A 17,596-nucleotide genomic window follows, 5' to 3' on the forward strand; every position below is an offset into this window, starting at 1 on the left:
TTACTTCTCTTCCCCCCTCCCCCCTTTAAGTCTTTATTCTGAGAGACACCTCCCTGGAAAGGAGGAGAAAGGTAAATAGGAGGAAAGTTTAGGTAATTTTTCTCTTCTACAAAAACCTTTCCAGGAGACAGTTCAAAGTTGTGTATATGCTTTTACAGTGACTTTGTGAGCATTAAACATCCTAAACAGATTAAATCACTTTTAAAATCAAGATGTAATTTTTCTAATCCTATTTTTTATTAAAAGCATTTTGTTTACAATTAGGATAAACTTTAGGGGGTCATGGAGGTTAGATGTCTATTACTCACTGAGATATGGATTTTCTCTGTGAACAAGCAGGAATGCTGATATTTAACAATCAGTTCTCTGGGAGGCAGGAAATGTGTGCATGACACACTTCTAAGTTTAACTGGGATTATTAACATTTTCTCCATTGCTTTCTTAAGACTAGACAATCAACAGAACAATAACCCAAACTTTTGTGTTTTTTGTTGATTTTCAAAGCATGTTGAAAACTTAACAATCAGCTCTTAGTAGTTGGTTCAAGCTATTTCCAGCACATCATTCAATATAGTCATTCATTGGTGGAAAAATCAGGCAATGGAGGCATGTTCACTTTTTTAGAGCCCTAAGATATTAATTAATGCAGGGCTTCTCAACTCAGATTATACTGTAGACTGATAAAACATCTACATTCTCTTCATCAATCTTAGAAGTTCAGGAAGTGGTAGCCTGGGCAAGCAGCAAGGAGGAGGCAGATAATTTAAAGGGTTTTTTGTTTGTTTGTTTTTAAGTTTAGAGATTTTAAAAGTTAAAGACTTTACAGTGTCTCACAAGTTTTCAATAGTTTGAAGAGTCCTCAAAGGCCAACTAGCAGAAAGTATATCTGAAAAGGAATTCCTACTTGAGCATTTCACATAAGTGGCTATCTACCCTCAAAAAATAGTAACTTTGGGAGCGATCATTTTTTAAGCGGTCAGAAATATGCCAGCCTGCTGAACAGAAATTGGAAACAATCATTTATTTTAACAGTCTTGTAATGTATCGAATTGTCCTGTAATAATACCTAAGAACATATTTTTAAAAAGTCTTTTACTGGAAGGTTTATGCTCTGAGGAAACTCTTTTAGCTCACCACTTTCTCAATGAATATACAATTCATTACCCCCAAACTAAAACAAAACAACCTTTGCTTTGGGTTTGATAGTATTTCATGGCTCCATTTGTAACAGAGAGTAATATTATAGTCTGACTTAGTAAAAAAGGGCACATAAGGTATTTCTTTATTAAGGACTTACATTGCTGTATGTGCACTCCAACCAAGGGAAAGAGGAGGTTTTGTGTTTTCAGTGCAATGGGAGGATAAAGTTAAATATCTTGGAATAACCACTTGCTGTCCAACCTTGTTGTTGAGTGAAAGGGCCACATTGAAGCTATATCGTTTCAGATGAAGAATAAGGACCCTAGAAAACAGATGATATAATCCATTAGTTTATATACATTAGAAGCATCTAATGAGTTCAAAACAGCTTTTTCCAATCTACATATCAGAAAATTTCTGGTTTTATTTGACTAACATAAAATTTTGTTTTAGTTATATCATTCTGTTTCATAAGAGTGCTGAACAGATTAAAAATTCTAGGGGAAAAAAACCTAAATAAAATGTAAAAGTCCTATGAATGTTGGCTTTTTTTTTTTAAGTTTAGGTAAAAGATACTGGACTAAAACATTTACTTGTTCATTTCAATTTATTATATAATCTGTAATGAAAAGTTAAAACAGCCTTTTATTAATTCATTCATTTATTTTGAAGCCCTTATCTTTCATCTTAAAATCAATACTGTGTATTGGTTCCAAGGCAGAAGAGTAGTAAGGCCAATGGGGGTTAAGTGATTTTTCCCAGGATCACATAACTAGGACATGTCTGAGGGCAGATTTGAACCCTAGACCTCTTGTCTTTTAAGGCCTGGCTCTCAAACCACTGAGCCACTTAAGTGCTCCCTGAACACAGTTTTTTAGTGAACACTTGTAAGAATACTTCTTTCTCTCTTAACCTATATAGTAATATTTCTTCCCTAAGAAGGAACTGGAGATAAGGAAAAGAAACCAACAAATCTATTTCTTCCTTATTAAAAAAGTTAAAAATTAATTTAATTCATACAGCCAAAATATACAATAAGGCTCTATGTTTTATTCTCAATTTTAAAAAAAGGATATTACCAAAATAATCCAAATTGCTTTGCATAGCAATATACTAATCAAATAAGCCAATCTTGCTCTTGAAGATCTTTCTTTTTTTAAACCCTTATCTTCCGTCTTAGAGTCAATATATGTATTGGCTCCAAGACAGAAGAATGGTAAGGGTAGGCAATGGGGGTTAAGTGACTTGCCCAGGGTCACACAGCTGGGACGTGTCTGAGGCCAAATTTGAATCTAGGACCTCCCGTCTCTAGGCCTGGCTCTCAATCCACTGAGCCACCCAGCTGACCCCTTAAATATCTTCTTGACTAGCTCATATTGTTGAACTTTATTGGCATTTCAAATTATGCATTCAAATTTTGAGGTATTCTACTTTTCTCAGATACTCTCCTTTTCGAAGAGAAGTTAAAAACAAAAACAATAAACAATAAATAAGCAAAATTGAAAGAGGATTAAATTTACCTGGGGAGTCTATTGAATTTATGTGTGACAATAGCAGACTTCCCACCACACTTCTCACAGGAATATTCAAGCTCTTCTGCCTATTAAAAATAAAACAAAATAACAACACAAGATTGAACTAGCATCTTTACACCATTATTAAAGAAACTGAGACTTGGTCCTCAAAAGCCCAAGAATCTTTTGTGTCCAATGTCCTATACAGTACATTGTAGTTTTCACTTAATAAAATTTCTAATTTCTCTAAGATAAATCTTAATTTTCTTTCTTAAAAGAAACATCTTAATTCACAAGACATCATACTCTAAAAAGATTGTCAAGGCTAAATTTTTGGGGAAATAAAACTGTCACCTAAAGAAATCTGAAACACAAAATGCTTAAAGAGAAAAAGCCTACAAAGTATAACAACTGGTTCAGGGTTTCTGTTGAAAAGGAATGGATTTTTATACAATAACATTTAAAATACAAACAATTTTGAAATACTTAAGAACTCTATTCCAGTAGGCTCATAATGAAACATACTACACATAGCATGATAGAGAGGTGATGGATACAGGTGGATTCTGAGACATATTTTTCAGATGTAGCCAATAAGGGAAGCAACCTTTTTTGAGTACATGTATTTGTTACACAGGTGACATTTTTATTTCATTTTCAGTGGGGAGGCAAGGGTGAGATGGGAAGTGGAGAAGGCAGACTCTCATCAACTGAAAAACAAACTTTTTTTTAAATAAAGAAAAATAAAGACATTGTTCTTTGATTGGTGCTTTCCTACTTCAGGACAGGAGTAAGGGCATCAAACTATTAATAAAGATAAGGTTATTTGTCAATCAATACAGGGACAACATCACTACAGCCCCAGAAAGGGAAAATCCATGAATTTACTCTAACAAAATAAAAATTACTATAAAATGAAAAAAGGATCCTGGCAAATTTTCATGAACAAGTACTGTTTCATGGAAGCTCCAATTATATCACAGAGGCCTTTCAAGGATCTATTACTATAAACGATAGAAATAAATTTATCTAACAGTTCCAAAACATGAGAATTTTCTCTCTTCCCTAGTCTTCTATTCCCTAAGAAAAACCAAAGGATATACACTGATTTTCCAAAATCTTCTCAGGAGGGATTTACATGTTAACAAACTGATTTAGATGGGCTTGCAAAATCTATCTCCTATTGGGGAAAAAAAAACCAATTTTAACTTATCTTGCCAGCAGAAATACTTTAACATAAAACTCCATTAACTTCAAATTACCATTCCGGTTTATTAACATTAAATAACATGTTCTTGGTGTTCTTGTCTAAAAACATTTGCTGATGGACTAAATAAGCATCCTAGTAAAGCAACCTATTTTCTTCTACAATATATTTATTACAAATCAACAGGTTTATGAAGTCCTCTGGCCCCACTACCAACCAAGGCAAACACTAATTTTAAACAATTTTTATTTCGATATTTATTTTTCCAAATTAGCTGACAACATACTTCAAAGCAGAAATCAATCAGAAATATATGAAATATACATTTTCCCATTAACAAATAGGATTATTTACCCTAAAGAAAAGATCAAGAGAATCTTGGATTGACCGAGGAGGTAGTGGTTTCTTTCTTCTGGGCAGGTCAATGGAAAGGTCATTGAACTGTTCACGTTTGTGAACAGTTTCACCACATCTATAGGAAAATAAAAAACATACCCTTCTAAACACAACTGTACCAAATAGAACAAAAATATCATATTTGTTAAAATGAGTTTCTAAGAGATTTGATGGGAAGCAGAATAAGGAAATAAAGAGAAACTCTTTTACAAATGTCCTGAGCCAAGAAATTACTAGTATTTGACATATAGACAAAAGTTAATTTACAATTTTGCTCAATGCTTTACTTTAGGTGTCTACATTACAAAATAAACACAAATGTCCTGCATAGGAGAGAGAGAATTATATTTGGCGTCCTGAAAGTTCTGTTCAAATACTTCCTGGGAACTTTCTTGTCAAGTCAAGGCAATTCATGGAGCCTCTCTAAGGCTGAACTGCTTCATCAGTGAAAGGGAGTAATAACTGTAGCATCAACATCACAGAGTCATTGTGAGGCTCAAGTGAGATGATGGTTAGTACAGAGCACTCCATAAATTCAGGTATCATTTTATCACCATGACTAAAAACTTCAATATCCATGCTCATATCAATAAAGAAGTGGGTGCTTCAAACATACAGGAGGCAGCATGGTATAGAGCAATGGAGCCAAGAAGTCCTAGGTGAAACTCCCCACCTGTTACTTAGGTGTATGATTGTGGACAAGGCCCTTAACCTCCATGTGTCTCAGTTTCTTCATCTGGCCTCTAAGAGCCCTTACAGTTCTAAATGTAGGCTCCTACATACAGGCATCTTCATCTTACTCAATAGCAGTATAACAGTTCACAACAAAGTAATACTGTGGGATGCCTAGCTCAACAATCAAATCAGAGAAAAGGTGAAAAAAACCTTGGCAATTCAGAAATATGGCTTTACTAAATCTGAAATATACATTAATTCATAAGCTGAGCTTCAAGATGAAAACACCTGTTCTCCACTCTAGTTCACTTAAAACAGAGGCTAAAGAACAGCATTAGTCACAAGGATTACTTTCTCCCCCCCTTTAAAAAATTTATTTTAAAAATATTTTTCCATGCTTACAAGATTCATTTTATTTCCCTCCCTAGTTTCCTCCGCCCTACCAGAGCCAACAAACAATTCCACTGGGATGTACAAATATTATCACTTGATACCTATTTCCATATTATTCATTTTTGCTATAAAGCAATCTTTTAAAGCCAAAACCCCAAATCATATACCCATATATACAAGTGATAAGTGCTATGTTTTTCTTTGGTTTTCTATTCCCATAGTTTTTTTCTTTCAATGTGGATAGCATTCTTTCTCTTAAGCCCTTCAGGAGTGTCCTGGATTATTGCATTGCTACTAGTAGTAAAGTCCATTACATTGGATAGTTTCAAAGATTACTTTCTAATTTATTGATTAACTTAAACACTTCTGTGTCACAGTGAAACGAACACTAATAAACAACAGGATAAATTTGGGGGAAGAGGGGGTCCTAGACTGTGATGTTGCAGGGAGATCCTGGGGAGAAAACTCCAGATATTGATGCATTAGAACCTCTACTGCATCTACTACTTTATTTTTTTAAACTCTTACTTTCTGTCCTAGAAACAGCTTTAAGACAGAAAGAGAAGGACTAGGCAATTGGGGTCAAGCAATTTGTACAGGGTCCCACTGCTAGGACGTGTCTAAAGCTAGATTTGAACCCAGGTCCTTACAACTCCAGTACTGACACTCTATCCACTGAGCCACCTAGCTGCCCTTTCATCTATTACCTTTAGGCAGGGCTACCTGAAATTCTACGAAAGTAAGTTATTTGTCCAAAAATTCACAATGTATGCCTGAGGTGGGATATAAATGGCAAAAACTCTGAACCAGTTCATCATCCATTGTGCCTCTTATTTTGAGGCTGAAAATGTATGATGTTTTTTTCAGTGAGAAACTAGCCTTCATTTAAAGACTTATCCAGTTCTGTATTAAAAACAACTAGTATATAAATAAATGATCTTTTCAGGAAAAATCAAGGGCACAGCTTAAATAACTTAGACATCTCAACATTGTGAAAAATTAACTTTATACGTGGAAAGAGTATCTTAAGAAATGTAACATTATTATATCATTACTCAGAGCAGAGTTAGTTTAATTTACCAATTAGTTTTTTAAAAGGAGAATAAAGGTGCTGGGGAAAAGTTACAAGTACTTATAAAATGATATTAGCAACAACCAATGTTTAAATAACTCTATGCCTTAGAAAGAATGAAGCAAATTCTCAAATTGACAAATAGTCAAAGGACATGAACAATCAGTTTTCAGAGGAGGAAATCAAAGCTATCAATAATCATATGAAAAAAATGTTCTAAACCATTCTCGATTAGAGAAATGCAAGTTAAAACAACACTGAAGTACCACTTCACAACTATCAGATTGGCCAATATGACCGAAAAGGAAAAGTGATAAACATTGGAGGGAATGTGGCAAAATTGGGACATTAATGCATTGTTTCTGGAGTTGTGAACTGATCCAATTTGGAGGACAATTTGGAACTATGCCCAAAGAGGTATAAAACTGTGTATACCTTTTAATCTTGTAATACCACTACTAGGTTTGTATCCCAAAGAGTTAATAAAAAAGGGGAAAGGATCTACTTGTACAAAATATTTATAGCAGCTCTTTTTGTGGTGGCAAAAAAATGGAAATTGAGAAGTCTGTTAAATGGGCAATGGCCGAACAAATTGTGGTATACGATAGCGATGGAATATTATAGTGCTATAAGAAATGATAAGCAAGATGATTTCAGAAAAAGCCGGAAAGATCTGCATGAACTGATTCAGAGTGAAATAAGTAGAACAGGGAGAACATCATACAGAGTAACAGCAATATTGTACAACGATCAGCTGTGACAAAACTTAGCTACTCTCAGCTATGCAATGATCTAGGACAATCCTGAAACATTTATGACATGACAGAGAATGCTATCCACTTCCAGAGAAAGAACTGTTGGAATTGGATGGATGCAGATTCAAACATACTACCTTCCACATCAGTGTATTTATAGTTTTATTTTGGGGTTTTGGTTCTGTATGAGTGTGCTCTTACAACAATGACCAATATGGAAATGTGTTCTGCATGATAATAAAGAGAAAAAAATTTTAAATGAGGCAAGTAGAACTTACATCACAAGAAAGTCAACTCTTCAATTCAACAAACATTTCTTGAATTATTAAGTGGAAAGCATTGTGGCAAGTGACAGGAAAATTGCAAAGTTAAGACAGACAAGGTCTCATCCTTAATAACCTCCAAACTAGAAAGGAAGAGAAGCCTTTTCCATAAATAACTAAAATACAAAACAGAATATGATAAATGAAGAAATAATACAAAGTATTAGGGAAATTCTAAAACTAATCAATCATAAAAGTCAAGGAAGGCTGCCTAGATCTAAAGCTGGAAAGGAATTTGAAGCTCATCTAGCCCAGTCCACTCATTTTACAGAAAGGGGAACTAAGAATTAGTAAGGTTAGTATATTGCTCAGGCAGTTCAGTGGCAAGGTAGAATTTGAATCTGAGTCCTCAAACTACAGAATCCATTGCTTTCTCCACAACCCCATATTGCCAAAGAGTTCATTTGAGTCTGGAAGAATAGATAAGATTTCAATAACAACAATGATAGGAGAAGTTTTAAGTTCCAGAAGGGTATGAGTATAAAGGCAGGCAGAGAGTAAGACCAGGCCAGTTGTTGTTCATGGAATAATCTTTTAGTTAAAACTTAAAGCAGGTGAATAGTAAGTAACGGAAGGTAAGATGAAATCTCCACCCAAAAGACCCAAGTCTGGAAGGCATCATCCAGGGCCCCATTATACCCTAATGCAGCCCCATTCTGCATTTTGTTTGGTTTCCTTACCTTGGGCATAAATTTCCCTTTGCGACTTCTACTACTATTTATGGTTTTGCCCTCTGGGACCTAAATGAACACATCTAATCCCTGCTCCTGCCTAACTATTTGCAATGACTTTGACTCATCCTCACAATATCTGGAATCAAATCCTTTCACTACTATATGCTGACTGCATGCTTCTTGATTCTCTGGGTGGGAATACAGAAAAAAATATTAAATGATAGGCTGAGGAGTCTGAACTTAATCTAGTAGGCACTTTGGAATTACTGAAAATTCTGAGCAAGTAGAAGGACATAATCAGATCTATTCATAAGGTTAATCTAATACCATTGTGAAGGCCAGCTTTGAAAAGGGTGGATGGTGTGAGATGGTGGGAAGGCTATTATAGCAGTGTAGGTCAGTAGCAATGAGAACTTGAATATAATATACTAGCAGCAGGAATTGTTAAGAGATGGCTAGATTCCAGTGATGGTGAGGAATCCAGAGGACTTGAAAACTGACTGGATGTGAAAGACAGAAAATGAAGACACCAAGATTTCAGAATATCTGACAATTATTGGGTCAGAACTCAGAATGCAAAGATGGATTAGGTCAGTCTCTACCCTCAAGATCTTATGATTAAATAACAAGTATAATAAAAGAATCCTAAAACATTTCCCACCAAATCAAGAAGTAAAGGCATTAGACATAGATTACTTTTTCAAAAGTTTGGAAGTGAAATGGAAGAGATTGCAATATATCTTGACTGACCAGAAAAGATCATTAAAAGAGGTTTTTGTTGTTTTTTAGTTTTTAGGATAGGAATCATAGGTATGTTTATAAACCAGTAGCTAAGAGCTTGAAGATATGAAGGAAAAAGAATGAGTGATAGAACAATGTTATGATGCATTTCTATGAAAAAGAATACTTACACTTTACATATGATAGAATGCTGGACCTCAAATTCTAAATTAGTAACAACAGGACATGTATATATCCTAGTAGCTGCAATATCATCTGAAGTTCGTCCTGGAGAATTTTCTTCCCCAGATATAGGCTCAGTCTTCCAAGTTTTATTTAACTTTTCCATGTCTTCCTTTAGCTGATCCAAACACTGACTTAAAAATTCATGTGCATCCTAAGGAAAAGATTCACTCAATCAGATCAGAAATAGCTACCTGCCATAAACCTTCTCATAACTTTCATGATTTAATTTATCAAAATACGCAAAGTACAGCTGAAAATAAAAGAGATATTTACTCTAACATATCTTAGTACAATTATAATTTGTAGCTTAAAATCTTATATGGATTTCTAAAAATTGGCTTAGCACAAATTATATGCTACTACTGACTTTATAGCACAAAATCCATTAAATCTGAGCCTTTGCACATCAACCTTCTAACACAGCAAAAAAAAAAAAAATAGAAATAACAACTAAAATTTTTTTTGATTTAAAACAAAACAGTCTATTAAAATTTTAATGAGATTTTCCCTAAGATAATCATACTAAAATTTAAAAAACATTTCCCACACACTGCTAAAGATATTTAAAAATAACCATTACTTACATTTTGCATATAGCCAGAGAATCTCTCTGCAGTAGCTGAAATGGCATTTTTTACCTTCTTGAGCAAATCTTTCTTAGTTTCAGAATTACAGACATCTTTTTTAGCAAGAAGGTGGGCAAAACGTCTAGTAAAATGAAAACACAAAGTTTACAAATTATGGGATTTCAAAGAATCTTCAGGTGTAAACACAAAAAATCTAAATTCCTCACACCTGGATTCTTCTATAGTCACTGAGACTTAAAATGAAGGGATTAAATTAATAATTGCTTATTGTATGGGAAGACTAAGTGGCTCAGTGGATAGTGAGGCCTGGAGACAAGAAGTCCTGGGTTCAAATCTGACTACATGACTCTGGGCAAGTCACTTAATCCCAACTGTCTAGCCCTTACTGCTCTTCTGTTTTGGAACCAATACATAGTATCATTCTAAGACAGAAGGTAAGGCTTAAAAAATAATAATTGCCTTGCATTTGCATTGAAGTTCTGTCTAGAATTCCTAACAGTTGATAAAAAGAACAGTCAATCCATAGTTCCAACCTCTCCATATCCATCATTACCCTTTCAGCTTTGCCTCTGAATTTCTGGGCTTCAAAACTAAACCTTGGCTGTTGCCTTATCCTCCAAACTCGAAGCACCTGGAGCCTCTTCACTCTGGCCCATCCAGCTATCCCTGTAGCTTTCTCACTTTGTAAAATCCCTCCACCATGCCAGTCTCCTTCTTCCATTGGTGAGCTATTCCCAGAGCATCCATCCATTTTGGAGAGGGATTCAGGCTAGCCAGCCTTCATTCCCCTTCAGACCCCTAAGAGTCTGTTCCTAACTTTTCGGACTTCAAAACTGTGACCCAGCCCTGGGATTCTTAATTCTCTTCCCTCACCCTCTACCATGTCAGCTCCCTTTTTGTGTGTAGTCTTTTCCCATTAGAATATAAGCTTTTTGAGGACAAAACTTGTCTTTCTTTTTGATCTCCAGGGCTTAGTATGGTGCCTGGCTTAATGCATAATAAATGCTTGTTACCTTACTTCCCTACCTAAAAAATTTGCCTTATGGAATTTAGTATCTAACAAGCCTTTTCTGCAAACTGCTCCCACGGGGGAAAAGGTTCCTTGAGGAGCTTACAATTTATCTAAAAAGACAAGAAAGACACAAAAAGTTAAAGAGTAACAATATAAATTATAAACAAAAATAACCAGAAAGGACAATACACAAATGACACCTCAAGGAACAGTATAAAATAATTAAATTTTATTTTCAAATAAAGGTCTTTCCACTTTCCTCTCTCCACCCTCACTGAGAAAGCAAGAAAAACAAAACTTGTTACCAGCATGTATAATCAAATAAAACAAAATTTCTCATTGGCCACTTTTTAAAAAAAGGTTCAACCTATGCTTGAGTTCATCCCCTCTCTGTCAGACACACACAGACACATCAGTCAAGATCCACCTTCATAGACACTCACATTAATATTCCTACCCCAGTCAAAAATACAACAAATGAATTTCCACATTGGCCATTTCCTAAAAAATGTTTGTTTCATTTTGCATTCTGAGTGCTTCATCTCTCTATCTCTATTAGCAACATGTTTTATCATTAGCCCTTTGGAAACATGGTTGGTCATTAGGCTGGTTCAACACAACAGTATATTCTATTAATTAAATATACCATAATTTGTCCTTACATTCCCCAATTTATGTGCACCTCCCCCTTCAGATTTTTATTCTTTGCTACCTCAAAAAGCTCTTTTATATAACTTTAGGATTTGCTTTGCTTAGGACTAATCCCTCCCTCAAACCACCACCCCCACTTCCCATTTCCTTCTTATTTTCCTGTTGAGTAAATGTATTTCAATATCCATGTGTACACACAAAGAGCACATGCTCATGTATTCTTCCTTATTTTGTCCAATTCAAATGAGTGGTCAGTCATTCCCCTATCTCCCTCTTCAGTTTGTATAACTGTCCATTTGTACACCCTCATTGTGTGAAATAATTTTCCCTACCCCCCCCCATCGTGTATTCTTTCCCCTCTCTTTCTATTCTTCCCTCCCCCGAAAAATCCTTACCCTCCATCTTAGAAACAATACTAAGTATTGGTTCCAAGGTAGAAGATCAGTAAAAGCTAGGCAACTGAGGTTAAGTGAAGTGCTTAGGGTACACACCTAGGAAGTGTCTAAGGCCAAATTTGTACCAAGGACATCCTGTCTCAATCCCTGACTCTCTATCCACTTAGCTGCCCCATTTCTGTTCTTTTTTTAAGATCATTAAGACTTAATAGAACCACTCCAACAACTTGCCTAATTGTAGTCTCTTTATAAACTTTGATAATGATAGGAATCAAAGGGCACCTATGAATTATCTTCCCATATTTATTTAATTACTTATTTGTTTGTTTATTTTTAAACCCTTACCTTCCATCTTGGAGTCAATACTGTGTATTGGCTCCAAGGCAGAAGAGTGGTAAGGGCTAGGCAATGGGGGTCAAGGGACTTGCCCAGGGTCACACAGCTAGGAAGTGTCTGAGGCCAGATTTGAACCTAGGACCTCCCTTCTCTAGGCCTGGCTCTCAATCCACTGAGCTACCCAGCTGCCCCCTATTCTCCCCATATTTAAACATAAACAGTTTATCCTTGTTTATTCCCTATCATTATTCATTCATGTTTACCTTTTTGTCTCTCTTCATTCCTGTGTCTGAAATTCTAAGTTGCTCTGGAGCTCTAGTTTTTCATCAGGAATGCATAGAAGTCTACTCTTCCACTGAGGGTTAATTTTTTTCTTCTAAGAGTTTTACTGAATAAATTATCACTGGCTGCTAGCCCACATCTTTTGCCTTCTGGAATACTATAGTCCAGGTTCTCTGCTCCTTTAGAGTGATGCTGTTAAATCACGTATGATCCTGATTGTTACTCCTTGGTACTTGAATTCTTTTTTCCCCCATTTACACCATTTTTCCTTTGGCAACGAAGTTCCTAGGAGTTTTCATTTGGGGATTTCTTTCAAAAGAGGACCAATGGATTCAATTTCCAATTTATCTTCTGGTTTTAAGAAATGTGGGCAGGGTCCTTTTAAGATTTTTTTTGGTTGTGGCATTCAGATAGTCAAATGATTTAAAAAATTTTTCTCCTCGATCTGATTTTTGAGTTAGTTGTTTTTGCTATAAGATACCTTATATTTTCTTCTAATTTTTTCCAGTCTTCTGACTTTGCAATAATATTTCTTGTTGACTCATAAACTTGGTTTCTAACTGCTCCATTAATTTTTAAGGAGTTTGTTACTTGGTCAATTCTTTTGTATCTCTTGTGTCAAGCTGTTACCTTTCCATTTCTTTCTTCCACAGTTCTCATTTCTTTTCTAATTGTTTCCTCAAATGTTCTCATTCTATTTATAAAAGCACCTTGCACTCTTTAAAAAAAAAAAACTCTTGCTTCATCTCTTCCAGGAATTTTAGTTGTGTTTGGGTCCAAGCTGTGTTTTGCCCCAAGGCAATGCTCATAGATGTTTTGTAGTCATTCTCTTCTGCATTTGTATCTTCAACTCCCATGCCACTGAATGGCATTACAGTGGAGTTTGGATGCCCATTCTTCCAGAAATTTGATGTAAGGGCTACTTTCAAGCACTTTTGGAGGGAAGGTCTGAGCTGGTTCTTTTTTTTGCTTCCTTGGGGTATTAAGTGTTATATAATTCTAGGACATTCTATAATTTCAGAGGCACCTGTAAGCTTTCAGTGTTCCCAAAGCGGTTTGATCTAGGGCAAAGTATGACTGCAGCCCGCCTGGTCTGAATTCTGTAGTTCTTGATCTAGGTTAGGATCTGACCAAGAGTAAAGTTGTGCTAGACTACTCCATCAGTCTGCTAGAAAGCTCTATTGGTTCACAGAGGCAAAATTATAAGATCCCTTAGGGCCCTGGATTCTTAATCAAATCCTCTGTAATTTGGGCTAGATGCTGAAGTGAATCCCTGCTTTCCACTAAAGTCTGAGCCACACACTGCTGCTCCTGGCTTGTAAACCTCCCTCCTCTTATCTGAACAATGCCTACGACCTCTATATCCAGAAAAGTCGCTGGATTATATAGGTCTCCTCATTCCTTCCTCAATCTGCAACTGGATTGGGGAGTGGTCAACAAAGCTGCCAGTTGGCACTTGTCCTCATTGCAGTAACACCAGTATGAACCTGAGACCTCCTCTTGCAAAGCCTTTCCCTAGATGCCTGTGTGCTCTCTGCAGTGTGCTTCAGCCTCAATCCCATCTTCAGGACCCACATATTTCTCTGTCCTTCTCCCAAACAGGGCTAGATATAGGACTCATTTTGACTTTTTAAAATTTCCCTTCAGGTTTTAGTCCGTTGCATTTTCTAGATTTATTAGGGGAAATTCCTACATAAGTACTCAATATACTGCTTCCTATCTCTCTGCCATCTTGGCTCCATTTTCTGACTTAAGCCTCTCTGGTCTCTACCTCCTTCTCACTAGCTGAATTCAGTTAGCTTGTATTTGAATATGAACACTAAAGGGACCAGCTAACTAATTAGATCAAAAAATCTTCTAATATTAAGTCAAGTTACAAAGTTTCCTTCTAGGAAACAATTTAAAAAAAACCTTACTTTTTTCTTAGAACTGATTTAAGTATTGGTTCCCAAGCAGAAGAGCTATAAGGACTAAAGTGCCTTGTTTAGAATCACATTGTTAGAAAGGGTCTGAGGCCAGATTTGAACCAGCTGTCCTTGGGGGAAAAAATTTTTTTTTTTAAACCTTTACCTTCCATCTTAGAATTAATACTGTGTATTGGTTCCAAGGCAAAAGAGTAGTAAGGGCCAGGCAATGGAGGTTAAGTGACTTACCACGAAATGGCATTTTGTGGTAAGCCTTGACCAGGGGGACACAGTTGGAAGTGTTCAAGTCCAGATCTAAACCTAGGCTTTCCTGTCTCTAGGCCTCTCAATGAGCCATCCAAGGTGTCTCTAGAAATTACTTTTATAAAGATTTTCAAATTAAAGTAAAATCAAACATGATGAAAAGAAAATATTGTTCTAAGTTAGATGAAAATGATCATTCCCTGTCTAAACCCCTGCCATTTTTTTACAGAAGAATAGAAGAATTTTGCATATTAGATATTCTAAAAATCATACAAAGCCTGAGAAATATAAACTACATCGTGCTTCTCTTAACCACAAGGTTCTCCACCCCACACCAACCCCCGCAACTATTAGTATGCAAGAAAAAAAATAGAAAAAAGAATTTAGAAAATATAATTCTTAAAAAAAAAAAGAATAAGAATGTTTTACCTAAGAATAACATTTACCTGATAAGTGCATTAAGTGGTACCTTTTTCCATGGGATACCTTGCTTAAGCAAATCATTAGCAAATGACTGAAGTGAAAACAGGGACTGTAAAATGGCATTCATATAGCAAGTATTTCCCAAGTTTGAAAATCTGAAAAGTAAGACATAAATATTCCTTGAAAACTGTACCAGAGTTCCTGCTACATAGACCCACTAAAATACCAACTTAAGTTTTTCTTCCTAATTTTGTAGGCTAGAGAAATAAGAGGCAGTAGTCCTCTCTCTACATTAAGTCTAGAACACTGTCAAAAGACCTAGAATTCCAATACTTTTTCAGCCATATTAGTTTGGACAAATCATAACTTCTCCGAGTTTGATTCTTTTGAGGGGTGTTGCAAAGAAAGAGCTCACACTTAATCAGAGAATGAACACAGTGGCAAGAAAAGCTAAAAGTCAATAAGCATTTATTAATGCTCACCCACTGTGGACATGGAATTGGGACGGGTACCACAAAATAAATTCAACATTGGTATTTTAGATTTTATGAGTACTGTCTAAATATTTAAATTTTTGCTATAATACAGATTCCCCCCCCCCAAATTGTACTGTTTCTTTATATTTAATAAGCACATACTTTCTTCAGTTGACTCAATAAAGAATAGGAAAAGAAAAAATCTTCACTTACCCTTGTAATTGTTGCTGTGAATGAGTAGAAAGGGGCACTCTTGGTTTATTCCATCCAGTATAATCCTGGTTAGACCTTAGTTTTTTTACTGAGAGAGGGGCTGGCTGAGAAAGAAACCCCAAACTCCTTTTGGCAGAAGGAGTCTGGCTTGAAACACTAGTCCTAAAAGAAAGCATAAATAATGAACAGGCCTAACTCTTTTAAAAAATGTTCTATTTTCTAAGTGATTTTGGCAAAGGTCATGGTTTAGGATTTTTTTTTAAAAGCAAAACTGCCTAAAATGAGACAAATTCACAGAAATCCTACTCACTTGACGTAGTTCCGTCAATTAACATAGATCAGTTAGTTGACTGATAGATATGTAAAATACATGAAATAGTTCCCAATATAGTATTATCTCAGTTTGGTCATTTTATATGATTAAGAAATTTACTAAACAGGTTCATAGAAAAACACTACTTTTAATGCCATTCTAAACATACCAAACTCATCAAATAAAACAACTTTTGGTATAACAAAAAATACAGCAGGGAAGCAGAATTGGTTGACAAATGTAAACACAAGACAAATATCAAATGGTTTCTAGGCCAGACTTGTTCAGTAATTATAGTGCATTACTTTTTAAATAAAAATGCAGATCTAGTTACCAAATATTTATGTTTAAAAATGCCAAAGGAATAGAAAACTGCCCAAACCATTACTAGTACTGATGATGATAGACTTAAGATTAGGAAGAGAAGAAAGAGTATTTGAAGATGTCAAATGCCTATCAATTAATCATTCCTCTTTGCCTGACATTCCAGATACAATACCCGATTTCCCCATAATTTCAACAAGAATCTTCAGTATTTTCATCAGATTCTTTCAAAATTGGCTCAAAACTGTAATTCCAGTCAATTCAACTTAACTTTATGGTTTTTTTTTTTAATTTATTAATTAGGATGCAGTTTTGAGGCATCTTGGTACAATGGGAAAAACATTATCAGGGGAGTCAAGAGAACTGAGTTATATGCCCAGTTCTATCTCTAACTACATAGTTATGTGGCTTTGGAAAAAAAAATATCACCATTCCTCTCTAAGCCTCAGATTCCTCTTTTATAAAATGAAAGATGTAATAGCTGGTCTCAAAGGCCATTCCCAAAAATAAAAATTCTGAGTTTAAATTCTGTTAATAATTTCATTATTTAAAGAAATTATTACAACTGCTTATTTTTACTTAGCATGTGTCAAGTACACAGTAAAATCCAAGGCTAAATCTGAGTAAACAAAGAGTTCCCAAATTCTTTATAGGTCAAACATAAGATTAATACATACCTGTCTAGGTTTGAATTTCCAGTAGAATAATCTTTTGAGACTGTTCTACTTCCATAAAAAGATGATGATTGTAGTGGCAAAAGTCCTATAAGAAGGGACCAAATAAGGAAAATCACCCAAGCATATTGAAAACATAAAAGCTAACATAATTGCTAATCATGTGCCTGCCTTAAACAGAAATGTTTATAATATATATACATATTCATATTAATATTCTGCTAAATGAAACAATGGTAGAGCATGACAAAAGTTGATGAAAAACAATTTTTGGCCAAAGTTTGAATAGCTAAGAAACAAAAAAAGCCCATATTAGCAAAGCTGATCTCCAGATACTTTTCAAATACTGCAATAATGGGCGCTAAGATAAATGTGAATAAACAAAAGTCATAAAAGAATCCATAAATTTAATCTCTTTTCTATCCAACTTTTTAATTTAACAGAACTACTAGCAAGGAGTCAAAACTAATGGGCTTAATTAACATTTCATTCTTTTTTATTTCTTTAGCCAATCCTAAAATAGAGATGTCAGCTATAGTTAAAAAAAAAAAAGTTAATTCTAGAGAAAATGCAAAGTTGAGACCTGAATAACAAAAAATTGAAAAATCAAAGTTCCACATAGGCAGG

General features: G+C 35.1%; 1 protein-coding gene across 1 annotated transcript in view; it reads right to left on the bottom strand.

Annotated features, from left to right (window-relative positions):
• USP37 (ubiquitin specific peptidase 37) overlaps window positions 1–17,596 on the bottom strand; it is a 60,464-nt gene that overhangs the window by 31,037 nt on the left and 11,831 nt on the right. The window contains exons 8-15 of the mRNA XM_044667552.1: window positions 16,973–17,057; window positions 15,659–15,820; window positions 14,993–15,124; window positions 9,700–9,823; window positions 9,061–9,266; window positions 4,216–4,333; window positions 2,661–2,740; window positions 1,298–1,462 (exon numbers count right to left, since the gene is read on the bottom strand). Of these exons, the coding sequence (XP_044523487.1) occupies window positions 1,298–1,462; window positions 2,661–2,740; window positions 4,216–4,333; window positions 9,061–9,266; window positions 9,700–9,823; window positions 14,993–15,124; window positions 15,659–15,820; window positions 16,973–17,057 (1,072 nt within the window). The remainder of the gene's footprint in view (window positions 1–1,297; window positions 1,463–2,660; window positions 2,741–4,215; window positions 4,334–9,060; window positions 9,267–9,699; window positions 9,824–14,992; window positions 15,125–15,658; window positions 15,821–16,972; window positions 17,058–17,596) is intronic.

The sequence above is a fragment of the Gracilinanus agilis genome, chromosome 3 (genome assembly GCF_016433145.1).
Source record: "Gracilinanus agilis isolate LMUSP501 chromosome 3, AgileGrace, whole genome shotgun sequence".
Classification (NCBI taxonomy): domain Eukaryota; kingdom Metazoa; phylum Chordata; class Mammalia; order Didelphimorphia; family Didelphidae; genus Gracilinanus; species Gracilinanus agilis.